Source organism: Pseudophryne corroboree, chromosome 1 (genome assembly GCF_028390025.1).
Source record: "Pseudophryne corroboree isolate aPseCor3 chromosome 1, aPseCor3.hap2, whole genome shotgun sequence".
In the NCBI taxonomy this organism is placed as follows: Eukaryota; Metazoa; Chordata; class Amphibia; order Anura; family Myobatrachidae; genus Pseudophryne; species Pseudophryne corroboree.
In genome coordinates, this window is record NC_086444.1 from 176324588 (window position 1) to 176338092 (window position 13505).

Consider the following 13505-nt stretch of genomic DNA (forward strand, 5'->3'; position numbering starts at 1 on the left):
GGGCAGAATTGAGGACTCGTCCCCAGTTTCTCCCCAAAGTGGTATCAGCTTTTCATCTGAACCAACCTATCGTGGTGCCTGCGGCTACAAATGACTTGGAGGCTTCCAAGTGTTTGGACGTAGTCAGGGCCCTGAAAATCTATGTTTCCAGGACAGCTGGAGTCAGAAAGACTGACTTGCTCTTTATCCTGTATGCGCCCAACAAGTTGGGTGCACCTGCTTCAAAGCAGACTATTGCTCGCTGGATCTGTAGTACGATTCAGCTTGCACATTCTGCGGCTGGACTGCCGCATCCTAAATCAGTGAAAGCCCATTCCACGAGGAAGGTGGGCTCTTCTTGGGCGGCTGCCCGAGGGGTCTCGGCTCTTCAACTTTGCCGAGCAGCTACTTGGTCGGGGTCGAACACGTTTGCTAAATTCTACAAGTTTGACACCCTGGCTGAGGAGGACCTAGAGTTTGCCCATTCAGTGCTGCAGAGTCATCCGCACTCTCCCGCCCGTTTGGGAGCTTTGGTATAATCCCCATGGTCCTTACGGAGTCCCCAGCATCCACTTAGGACGTTAGAGAAAATAAGAATTTACTCACCGGTAATTCTATTTCTCGTAGTCTGTAGTGGATGCTGGGCGCACATCCCAAGTGCGGATTGTCTGCAATACTTGTATATAGTTATTGCTTAACTAATGGGTTATTGTTGAGCCATCTGTTGAGAGGCTCAGTTGTTATCATACTGTTAACTGGGTATTGTATCACGAGTTATACGGTGTGATTGGTGTGGCTGGTATGAGTCTTACCCGGGATTCAAAATCCTTCCTTATTGTGTCAGCTCTTCCGGGCACAGTATCCTAACTGAAGTCTGGAGGAGGGTCTTAGTGGGAGGAGCCAGTGCACACCAGTAGTATAAAGCTTTCTTTATAGTTGTGCCCAGTCTCCTGCGGAGCCGCTAATCCCCATGGTCCTTACGGAGTCCCCAGCATCCACTACGGACTACGAGAAATAGAATTACCGGTGAGTAAATTCTTATTATATATATATACTTACAGTACATGTATATATACACATATATCTGTGTGTGTGTTTATATGTACAGTATGTACAGTATGTATATACATGTGTATCTGTGTATGCACATGGATATACTGTATATGTACTATAATTAAAATAAAGTAAACTTTTATTAAGCACTTGCAAGTGCCACCAGGAAGACAGCAGGCTGCAGAGGACGCTAGACAGCCATTAATAATACTCATGCTCCCATTAAAAAAAATAATAATAATAATAATAAATTTTCTCTGACGTCCTAAGTGGATGCTGGGACTCCGTAAGGACCATGGGGAATAGCGGCTCCGCAGGAGACTGGGCACAACTAAAGAAAGCTTTAGGACTACCTGGTGTGCACTGGCTCCTCCCCCTATGACCCTCCTCCAGACCTCAGTTAGAATCTTGTGCCCGGCTGAGCTGAATGCACACTAGGGGCTCTCCTGAGCTCCTAGAAAAGAAAGTATATTTTAGGTTTTTTATTTTCAGTGAGATCTGCTGGCAACAGACTCACTGCTACGAGGGACTAAGGGGAGAAGAAGCGAACCTACCTGATTGGAGCTAGTTTGGGCTTCTTAGGCTACTGGACACCATTAGCTCCAGAGGGATCGAACACAGGACCCGACCTCGATCGTTCGGTCCCGGAGCCACGCCGCCGTCTCCCTTACAGAGCCAGAAGCATGAAGATGGTCCTGAAAATCGGCGGCAGAAGACTTCGGTCTTCAACAAGGTAGCGCACAGCACTGCAGCTGTGCGCCATTGCTCCTCATGCACACCTCACTGATGGGTGCAGGGCGCTGGGGGTGGGGGGGGCGCCGCCCTGAGCAGCAATATTAACACCTTGGCTGGCATATTAATCACAATATATAGTCCTAGAGGCTATATATGTGAAAAATACCCCTGCCAGAGATCCATAAAAAGCGGGAGAAAGTCAACCGAAAAAGGGGCGGGGCTATCTCCCTCAGCACACTGGCGCCATTTTCTCTTCACAGTGCAGCTGGAAGACAGCTCCCCAGGCTCTCCCCTGTAGTTTTCAGGCTCAAAGGGTTAAAAAGAGAGGGGGGGGGACAAAATTTAGGCGAAAAATTGTGTATTATAGCAGCTATAAGGGAAAAATCACTGTGGGAAGTGTGAATCCCTGTATTATATAGCGCTTTGGTGTGTGCTGGCATACTCTCTCTCTGTCTCCCCAAAGGACTTTGTGGTGTCCTGTCCTCAGTCAGAGCATTCCCTGTGTGTGTGCGGTGTGTCGGTACGGCTGTGTCGACATGTTTGATGAGGAAGGTTACGTGGAAGGCGGAGCAGATGCCGATAAATGTGATGTCGCCCCCTGTGGGGCCGACACCAGAGTGGATGGATAGGTGGAAGGTATTAACCGACAGTGTCAACTCCTTACATAAAAGGCTGGATGACGTAACAGCTGTGGGACAGCCGGCTTTTCAGCCCGCGCCTGCCCAGGCGTCTCAAAGGCCATCAGGGGCTCAAAAAACGCCCGCTACCTCAGATGGCAGACACAGATGTCGACACGGAGTCTGACTTCAGTGTCGACGAGGTTGAGACATATACACAATCCACTAGGAACATCCGTTGCATGAGCTCGGCAATGAAAAATGTATTACACATTTCTGACATTAACCCGAGTACCACAAAACAGGGGTTTTATGTTTGGGGAGAAAAAGCAACCAGTGTTTTGTTCCCCCAACAGATGAGTGAATGAAGTGTGTGAAGAGGCGTGGGTTCCCCCGATAAGAAACTGTTAATTTCTAAAAGTTACTGATGGCGTACCCTTTCCCGCCAGAGGATAGGTCACGTTGGGAGATATCCCCTAGGGTGGATAAGGCGCTTACACGTTTGTCAAAAAAGGTGGCACTGCCGTCTTAGGATACGGCCACTTTGAAGGAGCCTGCTGATAAAAAACAGGAGGCTATCCTGAAGTTTGTATATACACACTCAGGTACTATACTGAGACCTGCAATTGCCTCAGCATGGATAGTGCTGCTGCAGCGGGGTCTGTTACCCTGTCAGGACAGGGATACTATTTGGCTAACCATAGAGCATATTAAAGACGTAGTCATATATGAGGGATGCACAGAGGGATATTTGCCGGCTGGCATCCAGAATTAATGCAATGTCCATTCTGCCAGGAGGGTATTAGGGACCCGGCAGTGGACAGGTGATGCTGACTTTAAAAGGCACATCTGCCTTATAAGGGTGAGGAATTGTTGGGGATGGTCTCTGGGACCTTGTATCCACAGCAACAGCTGGGAAGAATTTTTTTTTACCTCAGGTTTCCTCACAGCCTAAGAAAGCACTGTATTATCAGGTACAGCCCTTTCGGCTTCAGAAATACAAGCGGGTCAAAGGCGCTTCCTTTCTGCACAGAGTCAAGGGAAGAGGGAAAAAAGCTGCACCAGACAGCCAGTTCCCAGGATCAAAAATCTTCCCCCGCTTCCTCTGAGTCCGCCGCATGACGCTGGGGCTCCACAGGTGGAGCCAGGTGCGGTGGGGGCGCGTTTCGGGAACTTCAGCGACCAGTGGGCTCGCTCACAGGTGGATCCCTGGGTTCTGCAAGTAGTATCACAGGGATACAAGCTGGAGTTTGAGGCGACTCCCCCTCGCCGTTACCTCAAATCAGCCTTGCTTGCTGCCCTCGGAGAAAGGGGAGGTAGTACTGGCGGCAATTCACAAGCTGTACTTCCAGCTGGGGATAATCAACGTACCCCTCCTTCAACAAGGCCGGGGTTACTATTCCACAATGTTTGTGGTACCGAAACCAGTCGGTTCGGTGAGACCCATTCTAAAATTGAAATCCTTGAACACTTATATACGAAGGTTCAAGTTCAAAATGGAATCGCTCAGGGCGGTTATTGCAAGCCTGGAAGAAGGGGATTACATGGTATCACTGGACATCAAGGATGCTTACCTGCATGTCCCCATTTACCCTCCTCACCAGGAGTACCTCAGGATTGTGGTACAGGACTGTCATTACCAATTCCAGACGTTGCCGTTGGTCTGTCCCCGGCACCGAGGGTATTTACCAAGGTAATGGCCAAAATGATGATACTCCTTCAAAAATAAAAAAAAGGGAGTTATAGTTATCCCTACTTGGACGATCTCCTTATAAAGGCGAGGTCCAGGGAGCAGTTCTTGGTCGGAGTAGCACTATCTTGGGAAGTGCTACAACAGCATGGCTGGATTCTGAATATTCCAAAGTCGCAGCTGGTTCCTACGACGCGTCTACTGTTCCTGGGTATGGTTCTGGACACAGAACAGGAAAAAGTGTTTCTCCCGGAAGAGAAGGCCAAGGAGTTGTCATCTCTAGTCAGAGGCCTCCTAAAACAAATACAGGTGTCGGTGCATCAATGCACGCAAATCCTGGGTAAGATGGTAGCTTCTTACGAAGAAATTCCATTCGGCAGGTTCCATGCAAGGATCTTCCAGTGGGATCTGTTGGACAAGGTCCGGGTCGCATTTTCAGATGCATCGGCTGATAACCCTGTCTCCAAGGGCCAGGGTGTCGCTGTTGTGGTGGCTGCAGAGTGCTCATCTTCTAGAGGGCCGCAGATTCGGCATACAGGACTGGGTCCTGGTGACTACGGATGCCGGCCTTCGAGGCTGGGGGGCAGTCACACAGGGAAGAAACTTTCAAGGACTATGGTCGAGTCAGGAGACTTCCCTACACATAAATATTCTGGAACTAAGGGCCATTTAAAATGCCCTAAGTTAGGCTAGACCCCTGCTTCAACACCAGCCGGTGCTGATCCAGTCAGACAACATCACGGCGGTCGCCCATGTATACCAACAGGGCGGCACAAGAAGCAGGATGGCGATGGCAGAAGCCACAAGGATTTTCCGATGGGCGGAAAATCATGTGTTAGCACTGTCAACAGTGTTCATTTCCGTAGTGGACAACTGGGAAGCAGACTTTCTCAGCTGGCACGACTTCCACCCGGGAGAGTGGGGATTTCATCCAGAAGTCTTCCAAATGATTGTACACCATTGGGAAATGCCACAGGTGGACATGATGGCGTCCCGCCTCAACAAAAAGCTAAAAAGATATTGCGCCAGGTCAAGGGACCCTCAGGCGATAGCTGTGGACGCTCTGGTGACACCGTGGGTGTACCAGTCGGTTTATGTGTTCCCTCCTCTTCCTCTCATACCCAAGGTACTGAGGATAATAAGAAAAAGAGGAGTAAGAACTATACTCATTGTTCCGGATTGGCCAAGAAGAGCTTGGTACCCGGAACTTCAAGAAATGATCTCAGAGGACCCATGTCCTCTGCCGCTCAGACAGGACCTGCTGCAGCAGGGGCCCTGTCTGTTCCAAGACTTACCGCGGCTGCTTTTGACGGCATGGCGGTTGAACACCGGATCCTGAAGGAAAAGGGCATTCCGGAGGAAGTCATTCCTACGCTGATTAAAGCTAGGAAAGAAGTGACCGCAAACCATTATCACCGCATTTGGCGAAAATATGTTGCGTGGTGTGAGGCCAGGAAGGCCCCAACGGAGGAATTTCAGCTGGGCCGTTTTCTGCACTTCCTACAGTCAGTGGTGACTATGGGCCTAAAATTGGGTTCCATTAAGGTCCAGATTTCGGCTCTATCGATTTTCTTCCAGAGAGAACTGGCTTCACTACCTGAAGTTCAGACTTTTGTTAAGGGAGTGCTGCATATTCAGCCTCCTTTTGTGCCTCCAGTGGCACCTTGGGATCTCAACGTGGTGTTGGATTTCCTAAAGTCACATTGATTTGAGCCACTTAAAACCGTGGAATTAAAATATCTCACGTGGAAAGTGGTCATGCTGTTGGCCTTGGCTTCGGCCAGGCGTGTGTCAGAATTGGCGGCTTTGTCATGTAAAAGCCCTTATCTGATTTTCCATATGGATAGGGCAGAATTGAGGACTCGTCCCCAGTTTCTCCCCAAAGTGGTATCAGCTTTTCATCTGAACCAACCTATCGTGGTGCCTGCGGCTACAAATGACTTGGAGGCTTCCAAGTGTTTGGACGTAGTCAGGGCCCTGAAAATCTATGTTTCCAGGACAGCTGGAGTCAGGAAAACTGACTCGTTGTTTATCCTGTATGCACCCAACAAGCTGGGTGCTCCTGCTTCACAGCAGACTATTGCTCGCTGGATCTGTAGTACGATTCAGCTTGCACATTCTGCGGCTGGACTGTCGCATCCTAAATCAGTGAAAGCCCATTCCACAAGGAAGGTGGGCTCTTCTTGGGCGGCTGCCCGAGGGGTCTCGGCTCTACAACTTTGCCTAGCAGCTACTTGGTCGGGGTCAAGCACATTTGCTAAATTCTACAAGTTTGACACCCTGGCTGAGGAGGACCTAGAGTTTGCCCATTCGGTGCTGCAGAGTCATCCGCACTCTCCCGCCCGTTTGGGAGCTTTGGTATAATCCCCATGGTCCCTACGGAGTCCCAGCATCCACTTAGGACGTCAGAGAAAATAAGATTTTACTCACCGGTAAATCTATTTCTCGTAGTCCGTAGTGGATGCTGGGCGCCCATCCCAAGTGCGGATTGTCTGCAATACTTGTATATAGTTATTGTTTAACTAAAGGGTTATTGTTGAGCCATCTGTTGAGAGGCTCAGTTATTATTCATACTGTTAACTGGGTATAGTATCACGAGTTATACGGTGTGATTGGTGTGGCTGGTATGAGTCTTACCCGGGATTCAAAATCCTTCCTTATTGTGTCAGCTCTTCCGGGCACAGTATCCTAACTGAGGTCTGGAGGAGGGTCATAGGGGGAGGAGCCAGTGCACACCAGGTAGTCCTAAAGCTTTCTTTAGTTGTGCCCAGTCTCCTGCGGAGCCGCTATTCCCCATGGTCCTTACGGAGTCCCAGCATCCACTACGGACTACGAGAAATAGATTTACCGGTGAGTAAAATCTTATTTTTTTTTTTTTGGTGGAGTGGGGTTTCTGGGTGCTCGGAAACCCCCCCTGGGTGCGCCACTGACATGTAGGTTTTTTTTACCACGTTTTGTAGTTATTTAAAAAACCATAAGTACATAAGGTCTGACCAGGGCTGTTTCTAGCCAATTTGGCTCCCAGTGCGAGATTTAAGAATGCGCGTAAGGTATGTGTACGCCGACGGCGCGCGCTCCAGGCAAAGGGGGTGTGGCCTCGCTAAAAGGGGCATGGTCTCTGTAAAATGGGCGTGTTTTTGACCTTGCACCGACAGATCACGGCGAGCACAGGAAAAAAAAAATATATATATATTATGCCATACACCGCAATGCCCTTGATACATTAAATCCCCATTTTACACGTTACGGCAGGCAAGTGTCCCCATTTTACACATTATGGCAGACGAGTGTCTCCATTTTACACAGTACGGCAGGCAGGTGTCCCCATTTTACACAGTACGGCAGGTAGGTGTCCCCATTTTACACAGTACGGCAGGTAGGTGTCCCCATTTTACACAGTACGGCAGGCAGGCGTCCCCATTTTACACAGTACGGCAGGCAGGTGTCCCCATTTAACACATTATGGCAGGCAAGTGTCCCCTTTTTATACATGGTGGCAGGGGGGGGGGGGTAGAGAGGTAGAGGCTGACTTACAGTTGAAGCGGTTCTTCCCGCTCTTCGCCGCCTCTCCTTCCTCTTTGTGGCGCCGCCGGCTTGGCTCCCCCTCCTCCCGAGTACCCAGCTCGGGGGGCGGAGTTTCGCGGAATAACGTGATTGCGTCGTGATGTCACGACGCACCGCATCATTCCACGAAACTCCGCCCCCCCGAGCTGGGTACTCGGGAGGAGGGGGGATTTTAAAGTGTTCAAGAAGTGCTGCGGCGGGCGCCCCGTGCTGTTGCATGGCTCGCCCTCCGCAAGAAATGGCACTGGGTCTGACCTACTGTTTCTTTGGTGTTCAGTAGGCTCCTGGGTGAGCTGTGGAGGTTTCACCAATGAAATCACTGCAATTTTTGCCTATCAGGTTGCAGGGATTTAAGTTATTATTTCGATAAGGATAGTGGCCACAGAATAGCCCTTTTCATGGCCACTAGCTAGACATTGCTGTGCTGGAAGAACTTTGCTGCCTTTTCTTGAATGTCAGAGCATCCCTGATTACTACAGGATTATACAAAAGTTGCACCAAGCTATGTTTCTATGGTGCTCTGTCCACAACTCTAACATGTACTTTCAGCAGTTATAAGTTCCCTTGTTAGTATCAATGTAAAATGCAGAATTTTCTAACCTCTATTACTTGTTTATATGGGTATGACAGCAAATGCCGGTGGTCGAGATGCCGACGGTCACATGGCCGACTTGGTCATTCCGACTTTTAGAATGCTGTCAGGGGACGGGGTAATTAATGTACCCCTACCCTGCCCCCTCTCCTAATCGTAACCCGCCTGGGGCGGCAGCTAGGGCTATGATAGTGTGTGTGGCAGCTACGGCTAACCACAGGGGGTGGCGGCTAGTGATAAGACTGTAGGGGGTTGTTGCTACGGCTAAACCCCCCCCCCCCCTTCCTGTAGTGCCTAACTGTAACATCCCCCGCCCCCCTCTGGACCATAACCCTAACCGTCATCCCAATACTTACCTTTGGGATGTTGGGGTTCCGTTATGATGTCGGGATTCCGGCGTCGGTCACCTGACTGCCGGCATCCAGACCGTCGGGATGCTGACCGCATCCCGTTTATATGCCATGCTTAAAAAACATAAAACAATAGGTTGGAGATACTGTATATCAACCCTTCTATATAAGACAGGTGTATAAGATTCAGAGTACTAGATAAATGACAGCTAGAATGTTATTGGTTGCTATAGGCAATGGCTCTCCTTGTCGTCTTTAGATTTCATACACCGTGCCCTAAGTCTATTATATTGATTCCTTGGCTCTCAACATGTACAGCACTGTAGAGCCTACTTGTAGAAATTTGGATGTACCGTACACAAATAAGTTGTGTCTATCTTTGATGTAGAGTATGTGCAAAATATTTAATTTGTACATCTTAAATACAGAATATATATATAAAAAGAACCTACTTGTACAGAACTTATCATTGCAGGAAATGCTGAAATAAAAATGTGTTTACATTTATTGTAATATGTTCTCCAGCGTATGTGACATGTAAATGCTTAACATCTCATCGGAATGTTTTCTGTATCAGATTGTAGCCCTCAATAAAACCAAGGAACGAATGCGCCCTTACCACATCAACCACGAAGAGGAAGACCCGGATATCAAGAAAATAAAGAAGGTAATCTGTCACTAAGCGACACACATGGAATAAAGCGCTGCCATTGTACGAGCCTCACCGTGCCTAAATTAAATGCATCAGCTTGCAAATGTTAAGTAATGGTTTTACTAAGCAGCCAGCTGTGTTTTGAATACTTCAGCCAGATCTTTTGCTAATAAAATTACATTCAGTGTAATCAGTACATGCAACACAAATGGATTTAATGTAAGCAGTAAAAGTGTTCACTGCTCTTAGTTTTTCATTTGTTATGGACCGTCTGCTGTGAAATCCTATGATTTGGTCCAAATGGACGCTCGTATACCTGCACATGTCAGTATACTGCAGTAAACATTATTTACATGTTTTTGTCTAGCTGTAGAAGTGTAATCGACACCTGCAATATTCTCACACACTAACGCCTCCTATGTACAGTATAGCTCTGTTATTTCCATAAGACTTCTCACCATTGACACTGGGGAGATAAATTGAACATCAAATACGTGTGGGAAATAAATACGTTTTGGTAGGTGTACATAGCACAGAGCAAGTGCAGAAATTGTGTGTTGTGTATTATTGTTATACTGATACCCCATATAAACAGAATGACAACATATGCAATCCATATCCCTTTTGCTCCTTTCCGTACATTTATTACACATGTGTCCTTATACACCAAGCCTCAATACGCAATGCAGCTCGAGATGACTGGCGTGAGTGAGCCGCGCTGAACTGTGTAGGAAAGACATTTTCTCTATCGTCCTAGTGGATGCTGGGGTTCCTGAAAGGACCATGGGGAATAGCGGCTCCGCAGGAGACAGGGCACAAAAAGTAAAGCTTTTCCGATCAGGTGGTGTGCACTGGCTCCTCCCCCTATGACCCTCCTCCAGACTCCAGTTAGATTTTTGTGCCCGGCCGAGAAGGGTGCAATCTAGGTGGCTCTCCTAAAGAGCTGCTTAGAGAAAGTTTAGCTAGGTTTTTTATGTTACAGTGATTCCTGCTGGCAACAGGATCACTGCAGCGAGGGACTGAGGGGAGAAGGAGTCAACTCGCCTGCGTGCAGGATGGATTGGCTTCTTGGCTACTGGACATCAAGCTCCAGAGGGACGATCACAGGTACAGCCTGGATGGTCACCGGAGCCGCGCCGCCGGCCCCCTTGCAGATGCTGAAGACAGAAGAGGTCCAGAATCGGCGGCTGAAGACTCCTGCAGTCTTCTAAAGGTAGCGCACAGCACTGCAGCTGTGCGCCATTTTCCTCTCAGCACACTTCACACGGCAGTCACTGAGGGTGCAGGGCGCTGGGAGGGGGGCGCCCTGGGAGGCAAAATGAGTACCTATAAAGGCTAAAAATACCTCACATATAGCCCTAGAGGCTATATGGAGATATTTAACCCCTGCCTGATTTCTCAAAATAGCGGGAGACGAGCCCGCCGGAAAAGGGGCGGGGCCTATCTCCTCAGCACACGGCGCCATTTCCTCTCACAGCTCCGCTGGTCAGGACGGCTCCCAGGTCTCTCCCCTGCACTGCACTACAGAAACAGGGTAAAACAGAGAGGGGGGGCAAATTTATGGCGATATTTTTATATAACAAAGCAGCTATAGGGGAGCACTTATTATAAGGCTATCCCTGATATATATATAGCGCTTTTGGTGTGTGCTGGCAAACTCTCCCTCTGTCTCCCCAAAGGGCTAGTGGGTCCTGTCTTCATTAGGAGCATTCCCTGTGTGTCTGCTGTGTGTCGGTACGTGTGTGTCGACATGTATGAGGACGATATTGGTGTGGAGGCGGAGCAATTGCCAAATATGGGGATGTCACCTCCTAGGGGGTCGACACCAGAATGGATGCCTTTATTTATGGAACTACGGGATAGTGTCAACACGCTAAAGCAGTCGTTTGACGACATGAGACGGCCGGACAATCAATTAGTGCCTGTCCAGGCGACTCAAACACCGTCAGGGGCTGTGAAACGCCCTTTGCCTCAGTCGGTCGACACAGACCCAGACACAGGCGATGACTCCAGTGGTGACGGTGACGAATCAACCGTATTTTCCAGTAGGGCCACACGTTATATGATTTTGGCAATGAAGGAGGCGTTACATTTAGCTGATACTACAGGTACCACTAAACAGGGTATTATGTGGGGTATGAAAAAACTACCTATAGTTTTTCCTGAATCAGAAGAACTAAATGACGTGTGTAATGAAGCGTGGGTTGCCCCTGATAAAAAGCTGATAATTTCAAAGAAATTATTGGCATTATACCCTTTCCCGCCAGAGGTTAGGGAGCGCTGGGAAACACCTCCTAGGGTGGACAAGGCGCTAACACGCTTATCTAAACAAGTGGCGTTACCCTCTCCTGAGACGGCCGCACTTAAAGATCCATCAGATAGGAGGATGGAAAATATCCAAAAAAGTATATACACACATGCAGGTGTTATACTACGACCAGCTGTAGCAACTGCCTGGATGGGCAGTGCGGGGGTAGTTTGGTCAGAATCCCTGATTGAAAATATTGATACCCTGGACAGGGACAATATTCTACTGTCGTTAGAACAAATAAAGGATGCATTTCTTTATATGCGTGATGCACAGAGGGATATATGCACACTGGCATCACGGGTAAGTGCTATGTCCATTTCGGCCAGAAGAGCTTTATGGACGCGACAGTGGACAGGCGATGCGGATTCAAAACGGCATATGGAAGTTTTGCCGTATAAGGGGGAGGAGTTATTTGGAGTCGGTCTATCAGATTTGGTGGCCACGGCTACAGCCGGGAAATCCACCTTTCTACCTCAAGTCACTCCCCAACAGAAAAAGGCACCGACTTTTCAACCGCAGCCCTTTCGTTCCTTTAAAAATAAGAGAGCAAAGGGCTATTCATATTTGCCACGAGGCAAAGGTCGAGGGAAGAGACAGCAACACGCAGCTCCTTCCCAGGATCAGAAGCCCTCCCCGGCTTCTACAAAAGCCTCAGCATGACGCTGGGGCTTCTCAAGCGGACTCGGGGACGGTGGGCGGTCGTCTCAAAAATTACAGCGCGCAGTGGGCTCACTCGCAAGTAGATCCCTGGATCCTGCAGATAATATCTCAGGGATACAGGTTGGAATTAGAGACAGATCCACCTCGCCGTTTCCTGAGGTCTGCTTTACCAACGTCCCCCTCCGAAAGGGAGACGGTGTTGGAAGCCATTCACAAGCTGTACTCTCAGCAGGTGATAGTCAAGGTACCTCTTCTGCAACAAGGGAAGGGGTATTATTCCACTCTTTTTGTGGTACCGAAGCCGGATGGCTCGGTAAGGCCTATTCTAAATCTGAAGTCCTTGAACCTGTACATAAAGAAGTTCAAGTTCAAAATGGAGTCACTCAGAGCAGTGATAGCGAACCTGGAAGAGGGGAACTTTATGGTATCCTTGGACATCAAGGATGCGTATCTCCACGTTCCAATTTACCCCTCACACCAGGGGTACCTCAGGTTCGTTGTACAAAACTGTCACTATCAGTTTCAGACGCTGCCGTTCGGATTGTCCACGGCACCTCGGATCTTTACAAAGGTAATGGCCGAGATGATGATTCTTCTTCGAAGAAAAGGCGTATTAATTATCCCATACTTGGACGATCTCCTAATAAGGGCGAGGTCCAGAGAACAGCTAGAGATGGGATTAGCACTGTCTCAAGAAGTGCTAAAACAGCACGGGTGGATTCTGAATATTCCAAAATCCCAGTTAATGCCGACAACTCGTCTGCTGTTCCTAGGGATGATTCTGGACACGGTTCAGAAAAAGGTTTTTCTCCCGGAGGAAAAAGCCAAGGAGTTATCCGAGCTTGTCAGGAACCTCCTAAAACCAGGAAAGGTGTCTGTACATCAATGCACAAGAGTCCTGGGAAAAATGGTGGCTTCTTACGAAGCGATTCCATTCGGCAGATTCCACGCAAGAATTTTCCAAAGGGATCTGTTGGACAAATGGTCAGGGTCGCATCTTCAGATGCACCTACGGATAACCCTGTCTCCAAGGACAAGGGTGTCTCTTCTGTGGTGGTTGCAGAGTGCTCATCTATTGGAGGGCCGCAGATTCGGCATACAGGATTGGATCCTGGTGACCACGGACGCCAGCCTGAGAGGCTGGGGAGCAGTCACACAAGGAAGAAACTTCCAGGGAGTATGGACGAGCCTGGAAACGTCTCTTCACATAAACATTCTGGAACTAAGAGCAATATACAATGCTCTAAACCAGGCAGAACCTCTGCTTCAGGGAAAACCGGTATTGATCCAGTCGGACAACAT

General features: G+C 48.7%; 1 protein-coding gene across 3 annotated transcripts in view; it reads left to right on the forward strand.

Moving 5' to 3' along the window:
• Positions 1-13505, forward strand: part of RASGRF2 (Ras protein specific guanine nucleotide releasing factor 2) — a 664746-nt gene that overhangs the window by 385528 nt on the left and 265713 nt on the right. For all 3 annotated transcript variants that reach the window (XM_063963919.1, XM_063963920.1, XM_063963921.1), the window contains exon 4: positions 9158-9247. In XM_063963919.1, coding sequence (XP_063819989.1) covers positions 9158-9247 — 90 coding nt within the window. The remainder of the gene's footprint in view (positions 1-9157; positions 9248-13505) is intronic.